Source organism: Theobroma cacao, chromosome 2 (genome assembly GCF_053813885.1).
Source record: "Theobroma cacao isolate CCN51 chromosome 2, ASM5381388v1, whole genome shotgun sequence".
Lineage (NCBI taxonomy): Eukaryota > Viridiplantae > Streptophyta > Magnoliopsida > Malvales > Malvaceae > Theobroma > Theobroma cacao.
Genome location: NC_142640.1, coordinates 7,844,219 through 7,859,724, shown reverse-complemented (window position 1 = coordinate 7,859,724; position 15,506 = coordinate 7,844,219). Strand labels below are relative to the sequence as shown.

Below are 15,506 nucleotides of genomic sequence, written 5' to 3'. Positions count from 1 at the left end.
GTTCTTTAGTTTGCACGGTTTCTAGGAAGCGCAGAGAAGGGTAAAAGCGGTAACAAACCCAGATCAGTAAATCACTGATTCACGGTTGACCTTTCTCAAGGTTGGAGAATCACGACAACGTTAGAGTTTGTAGCTAGTTGATTGGTGCGTGCTGTTCACGCCGAGTGAAAGGTCAGTGGGTCTATGACATGTCTTAAGGTTGTTTTGGTCAAAATCTTCCAGCTAATTTTGTGGAGAAGAATCCAAAGGCTAAACTTAGGCAGTCTTTTAAAAACTTACAAAGCAGCTCTGTTTTGAATGGTCTTTCATCTTCTTTGGTTATGGCTGGCCTTCGTCTGGCTTCGAATGATGAAGTTTCCCATTGCAATTCACTCAAACGTGTTATGGCTACCAACTTTGGTTTGACTATTTTGCCTTCTTCAGTCTATTCATTGACTTGCTGTATCCCAATCCAGAATCACACAAAGAAGACCGGAGACCAAATTACGATTTTCTATTCTCAACATCACAATCCAGTTTCCTTAAGAATACCCACAAAGTCTACGGCTGAACAGAGAACACACACTTCTTTTTATGACATTATTTTAAATTTCTTTAGCAGCCAGGAAGATCCTAGCCCTTTCTTTTAGGGCCATTTGGCTTGGTAGCAATGGATATATGGGATCAAAAGCTAAGATCTGATTCAGAACATGCACTTGACAGAATCTAACAGTGGAATGGAATGATGAGATGCACGTGATGATCCATTGAATATTGGGTAATTTTCTGAAAAAGGGTATTTGGTGCCTGTAAGGCAACCATCAAAGATGTGTTCCCAGTCCACTATTACAGTCAGTGAAAGGATCACAAATTTACAACCCCAAAGATTGTACTAAAGATAATGGTCCAAGCATTTTTACCACCATTAATTTGGGTTTTTTCTTCCTAGTGCTTAGGCTCTATAATCCTTAACCAATAACACTTTTAATCAGGCTCGTGAGATGATGTTGACAATTTTTTTATTTTAACAAAATTGAATGATATTTCATGAGACCAAGTCAAGTACCTCCAACCAACTTAGCATAGCGAGAGCACACACACAAAAAACCTTTTGCAATTTTGTAAATCTTTTTTAAGTTTCTTAATGACTAAGTCTTCAATTGTCTCTTTCATCAAAAAGGACAAAAGAAAAAAAATACTAGTAGTAGTATTCCTTTTATAGTATTGGGTTTTGCTAAGCTAATGGTATTCACTTAAAATTTATTTTAGTTGGCAAGATGGAACAGAGTTATGCAGAACGAATTACCATAATTTCTATAAATATAATATATATGTGTGTGTGTGTGCGTGTAATAATTTGATTGTTTCTTTACCATTTTTATTGAAAGGAAAAAGTGAAGTAGCATGATGAGATGGGGCCATGGGTGAGCTCCAGCTTGTCCTTTGGAAACTCTGCTTGCTCTTAAAAATGTTTTGATGTTAGCGGAAAAGAAGTACCATGATGATTTTTTTTTTGGTACATAATACCATGATGACTTCTTTTTTGGTACATAATAGCATGATGAGTTGAATCATGAAATGCAACTCTCTTCTAGATTTTCCTTTGATATGGTTTTCCCTCTTGGGTTTAACGATAGGAAATCTAGAAGGGAAAAATTTGATATGAATATATAGGAAGGCAAGCAAGTTGACCACGTCATCCCTAGGCAAAGGCAAAGGAAAAAGAATTATCTGGTGAAAAAAAGTATGGCAGATATGTGCCCACAACTCCCGCATTAAGTTATTAAGACTATATTCTGTTAATAAGAAAAACGTTATTGATATTTATTGGTTGACTGAACATCCATAAACGTATTTACGTAGCAGCAGCCCTCTGCTCTAACACGTGGCGATCCAAAAAATGAGCCATCTGTTATGGCTTGTGAGAAACAAAAAAGATTATGGTAGCCAGTTAGCAACTGCTTTGATAGTAACAGATCAACTGCATCTGGATTTTGCACGAATGGTTTGGTTTTGCATATGGCATGGCTACATTGCCATTGCTTGTCAGATCAGGACTCAACTTGGACGTGGAAAGCGGAAGTTTCCAAACCTGATAACATGTGCCGCTGCAGCTGTTTCCATAACCCTACGGCAAACCTGGTTCCTACGGATTCTACCATCCCATTCAATACTCAAAATCTCTTTTACTGCTCCTTTTTCATTTGACAAAACAAAGTACCCTTTTTTTTCCTTTGACATAAAGCATCGACTTTGTGCCTTTTGGGTTGTCTTTTAATTGTCATCTCCCCTTAGCAAGTGGGCTGCCGACGTTGTTATTCAAGGGCAATGAGTTCCACCTTCCCCTGAATTTTCCTAGGTTTAAGTAAGGTTATTAAAGTATGGTAATGATAGCATTGGCCAAGTGAAATTATGGTCTGATTAGATTCACCATTTTGAAGAATATATATATACACACACACACACACAAAAGTAACAAAACCACTACCAAATCAAAAACCCTATTGAGATGGCAGAGAAATGGATCAAGCACTTTAAAACTATGACTTGGTCAGAGGCTCAAACCTAAGAGTATTAGATACACTGACATCCAAGCTGCGTTTGCCTTCCATTTCGTAGGCTGGTTTATGTTCTAAGCAGCCTCTCGAGTCAAGCCCACTATACAGATGTGAGCATTGCAATTAGCAGAGTCAATTCATCTATGAAACAGCAATTAGTAAAGAACAAAAAACAAGATGAGAGATGATAGCAAACCAATGTGCTAAAATAAGCTGGCAACTAGGATCATAAAATGTTAACTACTATTAAATATGCTGTCATACAACTAGTCGAGAGTCACTAGAACCCTTAATCGCAGCCATGACTTCGTGTGTATGTGGTATGGAAGTGTGACAAGCATTCTCTCCTGACAAAACAAAGTATGACACCCCTCCAAATAAAAAAAGGAGGGGAAAGAGAATGGAAAGAACGATTTTATGACATGTTGAAACTTTTATAATAGATGGTACACATTAAGATGGGCGTAAATAAACTTCTGACATCTCTAAAATCAGCACGTATAATATGCCCACACTGCAGGGATCATTAACTTTTTATGTTTGTAGAACTTGGCCTGATGGAACTGCAGATTTTCCTCCAACGAGCTTAAGATGATACATTGGCTTCTCGTAGTGGTCTGTTAAGTCCTCCACTAGTAGGCCTAAGATATTCACATTGTTAGAAGAATAGCTATAATTATTAATAGAAAGAGATCATTGCACTAAACATTGACTCCACCACTGCACAGTGCTAAGGTGAGATCCAAAACCACAGTACATTTTTATTGCAAACTATTTAAAAGAAAAGACAAACAAACAAGTCCCTTCAATCCTGTGATAAGAATTTATAAATTCGTGAAGCAGAAAACCAAAATTATTACGTCTAAAATTGCATGCAGCCTAATACTAGTATTTCTTCTAATGACTTCTAAATTGGAGCTTTCAAAAACACTTACAGTCCACACAGCACTTTGATGGTGTCATAAAAGAACCATTGCAGAGTAACAACAGGTCCCACAAGTGTTATGCGAACAGGAAGACTTCTTGTAAAAAGATTAAAAAGCCCAATATTTTTAACAGCCTGAAAGTTATGACATCAAATAACACAATTAATCATTTTAATATGTTGTATTTAAAAATAAGCCAAAAAAAAATTACTCATAGGTGTTACCTGCAAAACATTTTCAGCCTTTTTGTTGTAAAGAGAAGAAACTATGACATCAGCTGGGTTAGAGACTACAGTACCAACTGCTCCAGCTGCATACCCTGCTAAGCATGTGACACCAAGTTGTTGAGCTCTGGAACAATCTTCTTTTCTCTTTTGAATGATACTTCTATAAATAAAGTCCACTGACTGCTCAAATGTTGAGAACATTATCATAGAGACTGCCAATAGAAATATCATATCAAGACACAGGGTTAGAAATAAAATGCACTATGACTTGATAATCCCATTGCATATCAAAACAGACATATATATGTAAGCAGGTAATCTGGTCAAGAATAAAGTCTCAGATGTGCTTGTAGCTACTTGCTTGATAACAAATAACGAGTTTGCATTAATCTAAGCATCCTAGCTTGGCTTTAAATTTCATTCTGGAGGGTAAAGTGTCAAAGTCCATGTGCTTACGCTAATAGATTTTCAGAAGACATTAATATAATAATGCACCCAATGGAAGACATAAACATCACAAAGAATCTAACTGCATGATCAGAAAAAGAGACACTGGTGAATTAAGAGTATCGTCAAAAAACAGGTGACTGGCAGAATGCAATGTCACTATTGTTATCTTTATACCATTTAGCCAAACTGCATCATGGTCTCAACTTCAAATGGATTGAAAGCATTGGCAAGGTGTGCATTAGTAAGGTATTACTAATCTAATAATGAGAGAATACAGAACCCAAAAATGATTAGCATAACATTTGCAACTCAGAATTTGTTGACATAAGCTTACAAACTACTAGAGGGAATATCAACATAGACTAGAAGGCTTGCCAGTGCAAAAACCGCCAGTAAACACATCTTAAATTCATTACTAGGAACATCTAAATGAAAACTTTTAAAGCGCAGTGGAGTATTAACATTACATGGAACATTGCGGCCCCAAAGTGGACAAAGTCCCTTGTAGAAGCTGCAATCAAATTGAAATGGAACGTATAAACATTACTGATGAAACAAAAGCAGAAAAGGTTCCTGGCATTAGTATAACTTACCCAGCAAACCCTTCAGTTCTATAAAGTTTTGGAAATCCATCAACCAAACCCTTGGCAAAATTGGGCTGCGTCTGAACACGAACTTTTATGGCTTCAAAAGGACAGAGAGCCACATCAGCAAATACTTGTGCTGATGCACTACTGAGAAAGAATATGAAAGTCCTGTTTTGATCTACCAAAACATTTGAGTAAAGCCCCTTAAAGTATTCATAAAGTCCAAATTTGCAGCCGCCTTGAACACCATATCCAAAGAACTTGCCAGACCAACCTCTCCAAAGAGAAGATGGCCCCTGTTCTCTCCAAAGTGCGGAGAATCCCGATGAAATGCTGCTATACTTGATCGGATTCACCTAAAGAAAACAAATCAAATAGTTACATGAGCATTGACCAGCCTTAAAAGAATTGAGGGGAGCTCAGGAGATCAAGAAGTGCAATGAAATATGGAACAGCTAAAACACACATGGCCTTTCTATTTTTTATGCCTATCAATCTACCATAAAGGTTAAACATCCAAAGATGGGATCAAGAACATATAAGAGTTTTATTTCTCAGCCACTGTATGAACTGATTCTACCATATCAAGCAAACTAGCTGCAGAACTCTTTCCTTGATGGACATTCCAAGACATCCCCTCCTTAAAAACTGCTATTCCGCACATCCTTCTCTTGCTCTCTCAAATTCGGGAAGAATTTCCATCTTCCTAATTGCACCTAGAGCGGTAATGTTTTTCCAAGTAGCATTTAAAGAAAACAATTTGGCAGTCTGATTCTCTTCGCACGAGGTGCTAACCCACACAATATGTCAAAAATGTGTAGCCAAAAGGGAAAACTTAGCACTTTAGCCTTATTTTCTGAGTATTGTGAGTACCCAATTAATAAAAAACAAGAGCGAGTAGCAGCCGCGTACAACAAAAATATGAACAGTGGTTGACACACATACAAATATAAGCATAAGTAAAGACCAAGTCAGCCACCGTTACTCCAACCCTCAAGACATCCTCAGAAAACCAAGCAGCATATAAATCTATTTTCGTAGCATCCTATATCATCGAGTTTAAAAGTTCCAAAGAAAGGCAAAAAAAAAAAAAAAAAGAATCATAGTGATCCCACCTGCATATTTACTTTCAAGACATCAAGAGGTGTAACAGCAAGATGAGTAGTCCCAGCACTAAGCATTCCTCCAACAGTACAAATCCCATAATACCCAGGTGAAAACTCTTCACAGAACCTTCTTTCTTTCATCGTTTCCTCTTTTACAACTACCTCTCACTTCCAAACTGCTCTGTTTTTATTCAGGAGAAAGAGAAAAACCCACATTTGTCTCAGCTTTTTTTATAAGCAAAAATGCCCTGACATTGAGGGAACTGCGTTTATAGTACGTTTACTGGGGGTTTGAAAGAATATTAGGCTGCCATGAAACTTCTATTCAGAGTGTGTTTTCCCCTTCTCTTTTCTTGCTCAGGACACTTCCACGTTCACAGTTCCAAAATACAAGGTCCAAACCTCAGTTTGAGACGCTTTCTGGTTTACCAAAAAGCGAATCTTGGAATTAATGAGGCAGCCCAGGAAGCCCTAACAGAATCTGTTGTACGGAAACTTACCAGGTTACCCTAACTAGTATAGCAGCGCTGGGCTAGTTGGCTTTGATCCTAAGTGTAGGCCCATTGTTCTTGAGCTTGGTGATGTCTCTCAGTTGGGCTTTGCCAAACTTTTGTTCTTAAAGTTCAGGGCTTGTCCTTCTTAGCCCAACCAATGTTTTAAATGCATTCTTAAGAATGTTTTTATACTCCAAATCATTTGTGCAGTTGTGCTTCATGACCACGACAAATATGGAAGTGTCAAATTTAATCAATTAGGAAGAACATACAAAAAAAATAACAAATACTTACTAGTTAACAACAAAAAAAATAAGAAAGAGTTTTGAATGTGAAAATCAATTCGAGGTACACTATGGAAGGTGTTGATTTTAGAGGAGTTTCATTGCTACCTCAATGCAAATAGCGATCAATGACGTCCTATTCTTAAGATACGACGAACCACTCAAGAATATTCTAATGTGCACCTAAATAAAAAATTAGAGAAATTCGTAAATTTCTCGACTACACTTGAAGGAATTTTAAAATGAAGAAGAATATAGTTTTCAAAAATATGGAATGCTTTGAATGAATTTTTCAGAAAGTGGGGTTGGCTATTTATAGATAGTGACACTGTCTTAGAAATAGCCCACAAGAACTCCATCAATAGTTTTAGGACTCAGTTTCTTCCTTTTAATTTCTAAAATTTTACTTTTGGCAAGCACACCTCACATTCTTAAATAATTTAAATTGGGTTTTCTCTCTTTCCATAATTCATATGGAGTTTTGTCTATTTTATTTTGAGGAACTCTATTTAGAATGTGACATGTAGATAAGAGTGTTTCATTCCTTAAGTTTTTTGGGAGTTCAGAACTTGAGAGTGTCGTAACGTGCGGGTCCGAGAATCCAACCGTCAGACGCAAGTGAAAACTCACTAAAAACTAGGAGTAGCCACTAATTTTTTTTACTAGGTGTAATTGGCCACCTATTGACTCGATTCTAATCGACAGAGTCTTAAATTAATTTTAAGTCAGCTGAAGAGAACCTTAAACTGGTCTACGATTTTCTAGATATAGGTTCGGGAGTACGGTTACGTCCGGGGAAGGATTAGCACCCCCGGGACGCTCGTTCCATGAACGGTACCATTTTTAGATTATCCTATTAGGCTTTAATTTTTTTGAGTTCATTTTGTTTCCTTAGCTATTATTCATTTATTATATCTCCTATTCAACCTAGAGTGAAATGCAAATGAGAGACATGATGAAATGCATGGCGTGAGATAGAAATGTCAGACGAATAATCTTTTATCGAGGATATTTTCTCGGATCTGCCCATCATACTGGTGGGATTCGGGGTATTCTCTCACCTAGGAAATTATCCGAGAAATTCACCTTCGTAAATTCAACGAATAATTTTCATCATCGGGGCTATCGTACGTTTTTATTTAAAAATAATGTTTTCGTGAATATGAACTTATTACGAGCGAAAGCTTTTTTATTAAAGATGTTCCTCGAGCCCTCCCATCATACTGGCGGGACTCGGGGACATCTTTTCACCTAGAGAACTTTTCGAGAAATACTCGCCTTCACAAAGTCCTCGGAAGATCCCATCATCGGGGCTTAAATTCGAAAACAAAAATATTTATATGCAATGATATGCATGATGTAATATATGCTACGCTAATGCCATTGTCTATTTTTTTATCATTTTTTATTATTTTATTATTATTATTATTTTATTTTATTTTTTATTGTTATATTTTTTATTTTATTTCTTATTATTATTTTTTCATACTTTACATTTTTTATTCTATTGTTATTTATTTATTATTTTTATTGAGTGATTTTTGTATAGTCAAATTCTTTATTTATTAAAATTTTGGGATCATAAAATCGAGGCCCTCCCATCGTACTGATGGAGCCTTGATTCGGATTTCGAACCTAGGGAACATGGGCCCGAGATTGCGACTTCTCCCGTCCCGACCGATCATCCCATCACCGGCATTATACTTGTAGTTAATATCATGGTATTTTATTATTGTTTATTTATTATTTTATTTTATTTATTATTATTATTATTTATTTATTTATAGTAAATATTTTCCTAAGCTTCAATTATTTGTATAACTAAACATTCTCTAAATATATATATATATATATATTTTTTAATATATTTTTATATTTTTTTATGATTTTCTTTCCTAATATATTTTAAAATTCATTCTGCAACATTAATATACTTTACTTCTACTATTTTACCATCATTAACATAAAGCTATATTAAGAATATTTTCTAACTAAAAAAACAATCAATGTAAATACCACATAATAACCAATAAATTAAGAATTTAAATCTTACCCAAGGTTTAGGCCCAACCTAGTCCAATATGCATCAGACTGGCGGAAAGCCCACGAGCTTGCCCCAAATGCTCAGCTTCTCTGAGTCAAAACGGTGTCGTTTTGAATGCCTTAGAGCTGCTCAATCTTATCCCCAAAACAGCACCATTTTAGCCTAGATCCAAGTATAAAAACCCTCTTTTTTTATTCTCTCTTCATTTTTTCCCTTTTGTCTCTGTCTCTAAAGCCTAAACTCTCTCCCTTCTCTCTACCAAGCTGCCGGCCAGCCTTTCTCCTCTCTTCCCTGCGTCGGCAACTCCTTTGCTCCCTTATCTACTGTCACGACCCGGTACTCCCTTCGAGCCCGTGACAACCGCCGCGGTATCCCGGTAGACACTTATTGCCCGGAATGTCAACCCGAAACCCCGCAAGGCTTTACTATCAGTTTCTCTGTTCCCTTGTGAGCAACCATTGTCAAATATCGTGTTCTAAAATATTTTAAGCTGTTTTCAACTTTAAACAAATAAAATATTAATTTTTCGTCTCACAAGGGTATTTTGGTCATTTTTCTCAAAAATTTTAAAACTGGCTAAAACGTAATATACAAGTACAAAACACACAATTCATATTCAAAATGAGTTTAAAAGTCTAAAATCTTCATTTAAAACGAAGTTATGGTTATTTGAATATAATAAGAAAATAAAAGAAATATTAATAAAATATTCTATTTTCTTATAAAACAATATTTATAGAGTTATACGTGAATAATTTTTATAACGTAAAAGTTAAAAAAATTTATACATACTTAAATACAGTAAGCCAAAATATTTAATTTAATTTACAATAACAAGAGTGCCCCCGAATAAACAAAAGTAAAGAGGGCTGTGAACCTACGGTTTGGAAAATGCAGATCCCACTGTAGTCCTCGATGAGATCAGCTATCTACAGTCTATACTGAACCTGAAATGGGTGGAAAGGAGGGTGGTGAGATTATAAAATCCCAATGAGTAAACAAACATCATCATAAACATCTAGAGTTGAGTACATGGAGACAATAAAGTAAATCATCATAAACTGGGTTATAGCATTAGAACACATTTTGTTCAAAACACGTAAAGAGGCTTATGAATCTCATAAAAATCTAGGCTTGTGCCATAAATCCATTCTCGGGGACACCTTGGCCGAGGCATCCTACCGAGACCGCCAAGGCTATTAAAATTCACATTTCACATAAATCATGTTTTTGTTTTGAAAACATAGCCGTTCCTTGGCGTTGGCTGAGTTCTCCCTCACGTGGTGGTTTAGCGTGAAGTGAACCCTAAACTTTACCCCAGGAGATACCCTACGCGCCTCTCCGTTCGAGGTAAGAATATAATGGGGTTTACCGTGCCCCTCTAAAAGGCTGGTCCACAGAAACCCCCTACTGCAATGATTAATTAATATATAATCCACCATATAATAAAACTCAATAACATGATATGACAATTTTGTAATTCGTAGTTTTTCAAGGTAACCAAACAATTCGCATTTCAATACAATTGCCAACTAGCCAATCATGTTCGATTTATCATAAGCCAGTTAATTTAAACAATCAAATTGCCACAATTAACAGTCTCCGTGTACTCTATTTTTCAAAATCACTATTAATTTCAAAACAATTTATAATTTAATTTCATTAAAACTCATTTATTCATAAAACATGAAAATTTATCTTTTTAAATTCCTTTTTCCATAGAATTCATGAAAGCATTTAAAAACCACCCTAGATAATTAAAATGACAGTAAGTTTACTCACAATGTCTAGAATGCAGACTTTCGAAGCACTCTGTCTACTGGTCCTCGGATGCAATTTTCTTGCCTTTATCGGAGGACTCACCACCTTGACACAATACAAAATCGAGAGTTTCACCAAGTTGGTACTAAATCAAAATTAAACTAATTTAGATTACCAATGCATGATATGGAATGCAAAAATGCACTGGTAACTATTTAAACCCGGTATTGGCCTAATTCGTCTTATCACCCGATTAAATTCCTAACGGGTCCGTTTAAACTCCAATTTAATTCTTTTCAGTTTCTATACCTCAATTGCACCCAAATTAACTTAATGTCCCTCAGTGTGGTGCAAATTATCAGTCTCAATAGCAAATTACGAAAATACCCCTAGTGGGTAAAAATTCATATTTTTGCTCCGAAAATTCCCATTATTTTTCTAGGCTCATAATTCATCATTCCTTAACCAATTCTCCTAGAATAAAATCAAACTCATCCTCACTCACTACATGGTAAATTCAGCCATTAATGGTTGGGGAAGAAAATAAATTATTTTCTTGTTGTTTTGTTTCTAAATATGCTAAACTAACTAAAAACACTAACATAAATTAAAATCAAATAAATCCAACAACTTTCTCTCTCCTAACCCATTTTTTCAGAATTGAATTCATCATGAAAACATGTAATTTAATCATGGAAAATAAAGAGAAATGCTTGGGAATAAGAAAACTCAAGCTTAATAGAAAAAACTCACCTTTTTCACTTAATTTCCTTGAAAATTCACACTTTTTTTTTATTTTCTCTCTCTAGGGTTTTGTTTTTGTTTTCTCTCTCTTCTTGCTGGTTTGGCCGGCCATGGGGTGAAAGATGGGCTGATTTTGTGCCTTTTAAAAAGGAAAATAATAAATTAATAAAGGCATGACACATGGCATCATGTCATTGGCCCGTTTTTAAAATTTTAAAAATTTAAACATTTTATCTCCACCACATGTTTAGTCAAGGGTCAAAGATGAAGACAAAGGAAGACCATGTGCTGGAAAAAATATCCTGGTCCCCCTGAGGTGGCAAAATTACCATTTTACCCCTATACTCCAAATTATACCGAAATTAAAATTTTTCACTTCTAAACCTCAAATCATACTTCAATAAGTCAAATTATACTCTAATAAGTCAAATGGGGTCAAAAAAATCTTTTCTAAAATTCTCATTTTGTCCCCAGGTGGCAAATGACCATTTTGCCCATAGTTAGTGAAAATTTTGATTTGACTCCAAATTGATCCTCAAACTCCAAATTACCATTTTAAGTCATCCATGAACTGTGAAACTCTTAATCTCACCTTAAAATTCCTATTTGATCTAGTTCGAGGATTAAATAAACTTTGTTGTACCTCTAGGTACAATACCGACTTTTGTAAATTTTTCGGGACTCTCCTAGCATGCAATCATGCTATCATCACATGTATGTCATGAATAGTATTTTATAAGGTCGGGCTTTACATCTACTTTCCAACCGTCGGCCACTCCTTCTCTTCCCTCTCTTTCCAGCCACCGGCCTACTTTCCTCTCACCTTTCTCTCTCACCCTCACGTCGGAACTCTTTCACTCTCCCTAACCGGAAACTTCCTCTCTCGAACGATCGATTCTCCCCCAACCGACAGCCCCCTCTCTTCCCTACGTCGGATCTGGTGGCACGACGGTCGGGCTTCCTCTCTACAGTCGATCAAGTATCTCCCCTCTCTTCCCTACGCCGGATCTAGTGGAGCGATGGTCGGGCTTCCTCTTCTGCCGATGCAAAACCTCTCCTGCCGGCGCAAACCCTCTCCTACCGACGCAAACCCTTTCCTGCCGGAGCAAACTTCTCCCCCAAAACTCTCTCAATCACTCCCTCCTTTGGGCGGCCACAATAAGATCCCTTTTCCTTTTTTTGATTTTTTTTTTGTGGATCCTTCTGATTGCTAGTGAATATAAGGTATATATATATATATATTTACAGATTTTTCGCTCCCCTTTGGCTTCCCGATTGTCCATCTTTTGAAGCCAAGTTGTCCAAAAATTTGGACAACCCGGTAATGGGGTTCTGGCACCAAGGAGTTGATAGTCAGAACCCTCATCATTCAGGGTGGTTGGGGGGAGGGATGGCTGGGCGTACGCCCAGCCATTCCTCTTTTTTTTTAATTATTTTATTTTATATTTATTTATTTTATTTCTTTGATTTTTTTATTTTTTGGTGTCTACAAAGAGCATACAATTTACCATATCCAATAAAGTTTGATTTTTTTTCTCTGCCACACAGTTTTGATTAGAGTGTGTAATGGGACATACCTAATGGATAATTCCATTCTCATTATAAAAGTTTGAAAACTATATAGAATCATATTCTTCTTCCTTATCTGAACGTAGAATTTTGATTCTTTTTTCTTTCTGATTTTCAACTTCATTTTTATTTATAGTAAACATAACAAAAGTCTTATCTTTTGTTTGTATTGGAAAGACATAACAATATTTTAAAAAATCATCTATGAAAGTAATAACGTATCTTTTACTATTCTTAAAGTACAGTTGAATATCACAAACATTGTTATGTATTAACTCTAATAGCATGTTTGGTTAGCCATTCCCCCTTTATTCCCAAGGAATTTTGATTCCTTAGTTTGGTTGAAAAATGATCTAAAGAATAGTCATTCCTATGGAATGGCTATTCTCCAAAATCTTTTAAAATCAAAGAATAGCTAATACCACCCTCCCCTATGGTATTAGCTATTCCATGATTGAGGAATAAATTTAAAAATTAATAAAAACAAAAATATCTTTTACAAGTTTGAAAAATTACAACTTTGTTTATATAAAATATTATTTTTCTCTCTCTCCTCTTTCTCTCACTTGATTCCAACTTTTAATAAAATATTAATATTTAAAATATTAATATTAAATTATAAATAAATATTAATATTTAAATTATCAATTATTAATAAAATAAATTATAAATTATTCCTATTTAAAAACAAAATAAATTAAAAATAAATAATCATAATATCATTTTAATTATATAAACAATATTAATAATTAAATCATCAATTATTAATATTTTAAGTAAAGCACCCACATGAAATTTTCTACACATTTCAATTTTTCCATTGGTTCAATTCACGAATAAGAACTTGAAAAAGGTATGCTTGTTCCACAATAGGTTTATTTTTAGTCATTTTGAAGTTCATATATTTTCCTATAATTTAGCTGTAAAAACCTTAATCTTCTTTATCATATTTCTTTTCTAATGCTTTTCACAATTCAAGTACTATTTTTGTAATGCAAAAGATATCATAAATATTACTAGACAAAGTAGACAAAGCACAACCATGACAAATATAATCCTTATCTAATTGTGTTTGTATGCTTGTGATCTCAAATAAGTAAAAACTAGAGTTTTGATTTGAAAGTGCAATATGATTAGGATTTTCATTTGAAGAATCAATAAGATTGGAGATGACAGAAAAAAATTTTAAGGGTGTTAACCAACAACGCATTTGATTTTACCATATACAAAAGTTTTGCCCAAAGAATTTTTCTGACTTTGTAGAAATTTGTTCTTCAATAGAAACCATTTTTTTTAAAAAAATGCAAAACCAAATCTACTCTAAGATTGTTAGAATCTAACTCAAAAAGATAAATAAAAACATATGAAAAAAAGAAAACAGCAAAAACTTAGCAGTTAACAACAAAAGAAATAAGAAAGTGTTTTGAATGCGAAAACAAGTTCGAGGCACGCTATGGAAGGCATTGACTTTAGAGTAGATTTTCGTCGCTACTACGGTACAAATAGCAATCGATGACGTTCTACTCCCAATATACAACAAACCACTCAAAGATATTCTAATGTGCACTCAAATAGAAAATCTTAAAAACTTGTAAATCTCGTGATTGCTCTTAAAGAAATTTTAGAATGAAAAAGAATAAAGTTTTCAGAAAAATTGAATGCTTTGAATGAATTTTTCAAAAAGAAGGGTTGGCTATTCATAGATAGTGAACCATTACTAATGTGCCTTTTCATTTAGATATATCTATTCAAAAGTGAAAAAATGTGTCTTTCTATAGGTACATCTCTTTCTACAATTAAAAAGTCATATCTCTCCAACAGACACAATAAATTTTAAATTACCAAAAATAAAACAAAAATGCCAACATTAAGCAACAAAGGCAAGATGTCAAAGGCATCCCCTTAGGTAATCCATCATATAAGTGCATTTATCCACTAGATACCCTTTTTTTTTTCTTTCATTTTAAGATTTGAATTCGAGATTTTCAAAATGAAATCTCATTTTAAGGTCACGAGAAAACAAAAAAACAATCACACGTTACTTGAGGTTGTATGAAAAATTAATAAGAAAGAAGCAAGAAGCATCCAATAGAGTTGATTTTGTGGGATGAACAAATCTCCTGAAAGCATGGGTTAGAGCAGATGCCCTCATATGAACATTTCCATGCCCCCAGACAGCCACTAAGTAGACAGTTTGATTCTTCTCTCAATGTGTTAGCATCTTCCTAAAATAAACAGTCTGGCCACATGGCGCCAGGTTTAGAGTTTTGGCTTTTTATTATTTTAGATTAGCTTGAATAATTGTAATGGCCATAAGCATCTCTTATTTCCTCTATCCACCTATCTACTTCTTTTTTTTTATTTTTTTATTTGGAGTATTTTAGTATCATATGTTTCAAATCTACTTCCCTAGCTCCAATTCTGATATTAATTTTGATCTCCTCTTTACCTATTTTTTTCTTCCTTTTTCATTTGATTAAAGTATAAAGACTACTTTGGAAGTAACAATAAAGTAATAAAGCTTCTTTTTTGTCAAAATTAATTACATAAAAAAAAGCTACTACCTTTTCTTTTAAGCATTGTTTATCGCCTTTGGCTTGTAAATATAATTTCTTCAACTCCCACTACCCCACTGGCCACTACAAACTTCTCCTGTCTATAGTTACAAATCAATGTGAAAGCCCAATAGACATACCAACACCTGGAGCATACTTTTAAGCTGTTGTTTACTGATAAAAGGAAAAGTAGAAATTTACCCAGATATTATACATGATTAC

General features: G+C 34.7%; 1 protein-coding gene across 2 annotated transcripts; it reads right to left on the bottom strand.

Annotated features, from left to right (window-relative positions):
• Positions 1 to 2,763: 2,763 nt before the first annotated feature.
• Positions 2,764 to 6,221, bottom strand: PHT3;3 (phosphate transporter 3;3). Of its 2 annotated transcripts, none has more exons than XM_007043018.3 (6): positions 5,843 to 6,221; positions 4,734 to 5,083; positions 4,608 to 4,651; positions 3,688 to 3,902; positions 3,473 to 3,597; positions 2,764 to 3,178 (listed from the first exon to the last, which is right to left on the bottom strand). In XM_007043018.3, exons 1-6 carry the CDS (start codon positions 5,972 to 5,974, stop codon positions 3,124 to 3,126), a joined length of 921 nt encoding a protein of 306 aa, XP_007043080.2. In that variant the 5' UTR covers positions 5,975 to 6,221; the 3' UTR covers positions 2,764 to 3,123. The 2 variants fall into 2 exon arrangements, with proteins under 2 accessions (XP_007043080.2, XP_007043081.2); XM_007043019.3 differs by lacking the exon at positions 5,843 to 6,221 and adding an exon at positions 5,308 to 5,762.
• Positions 6,222 to 15,506: the final 9,285 nt, after the last annotated feature.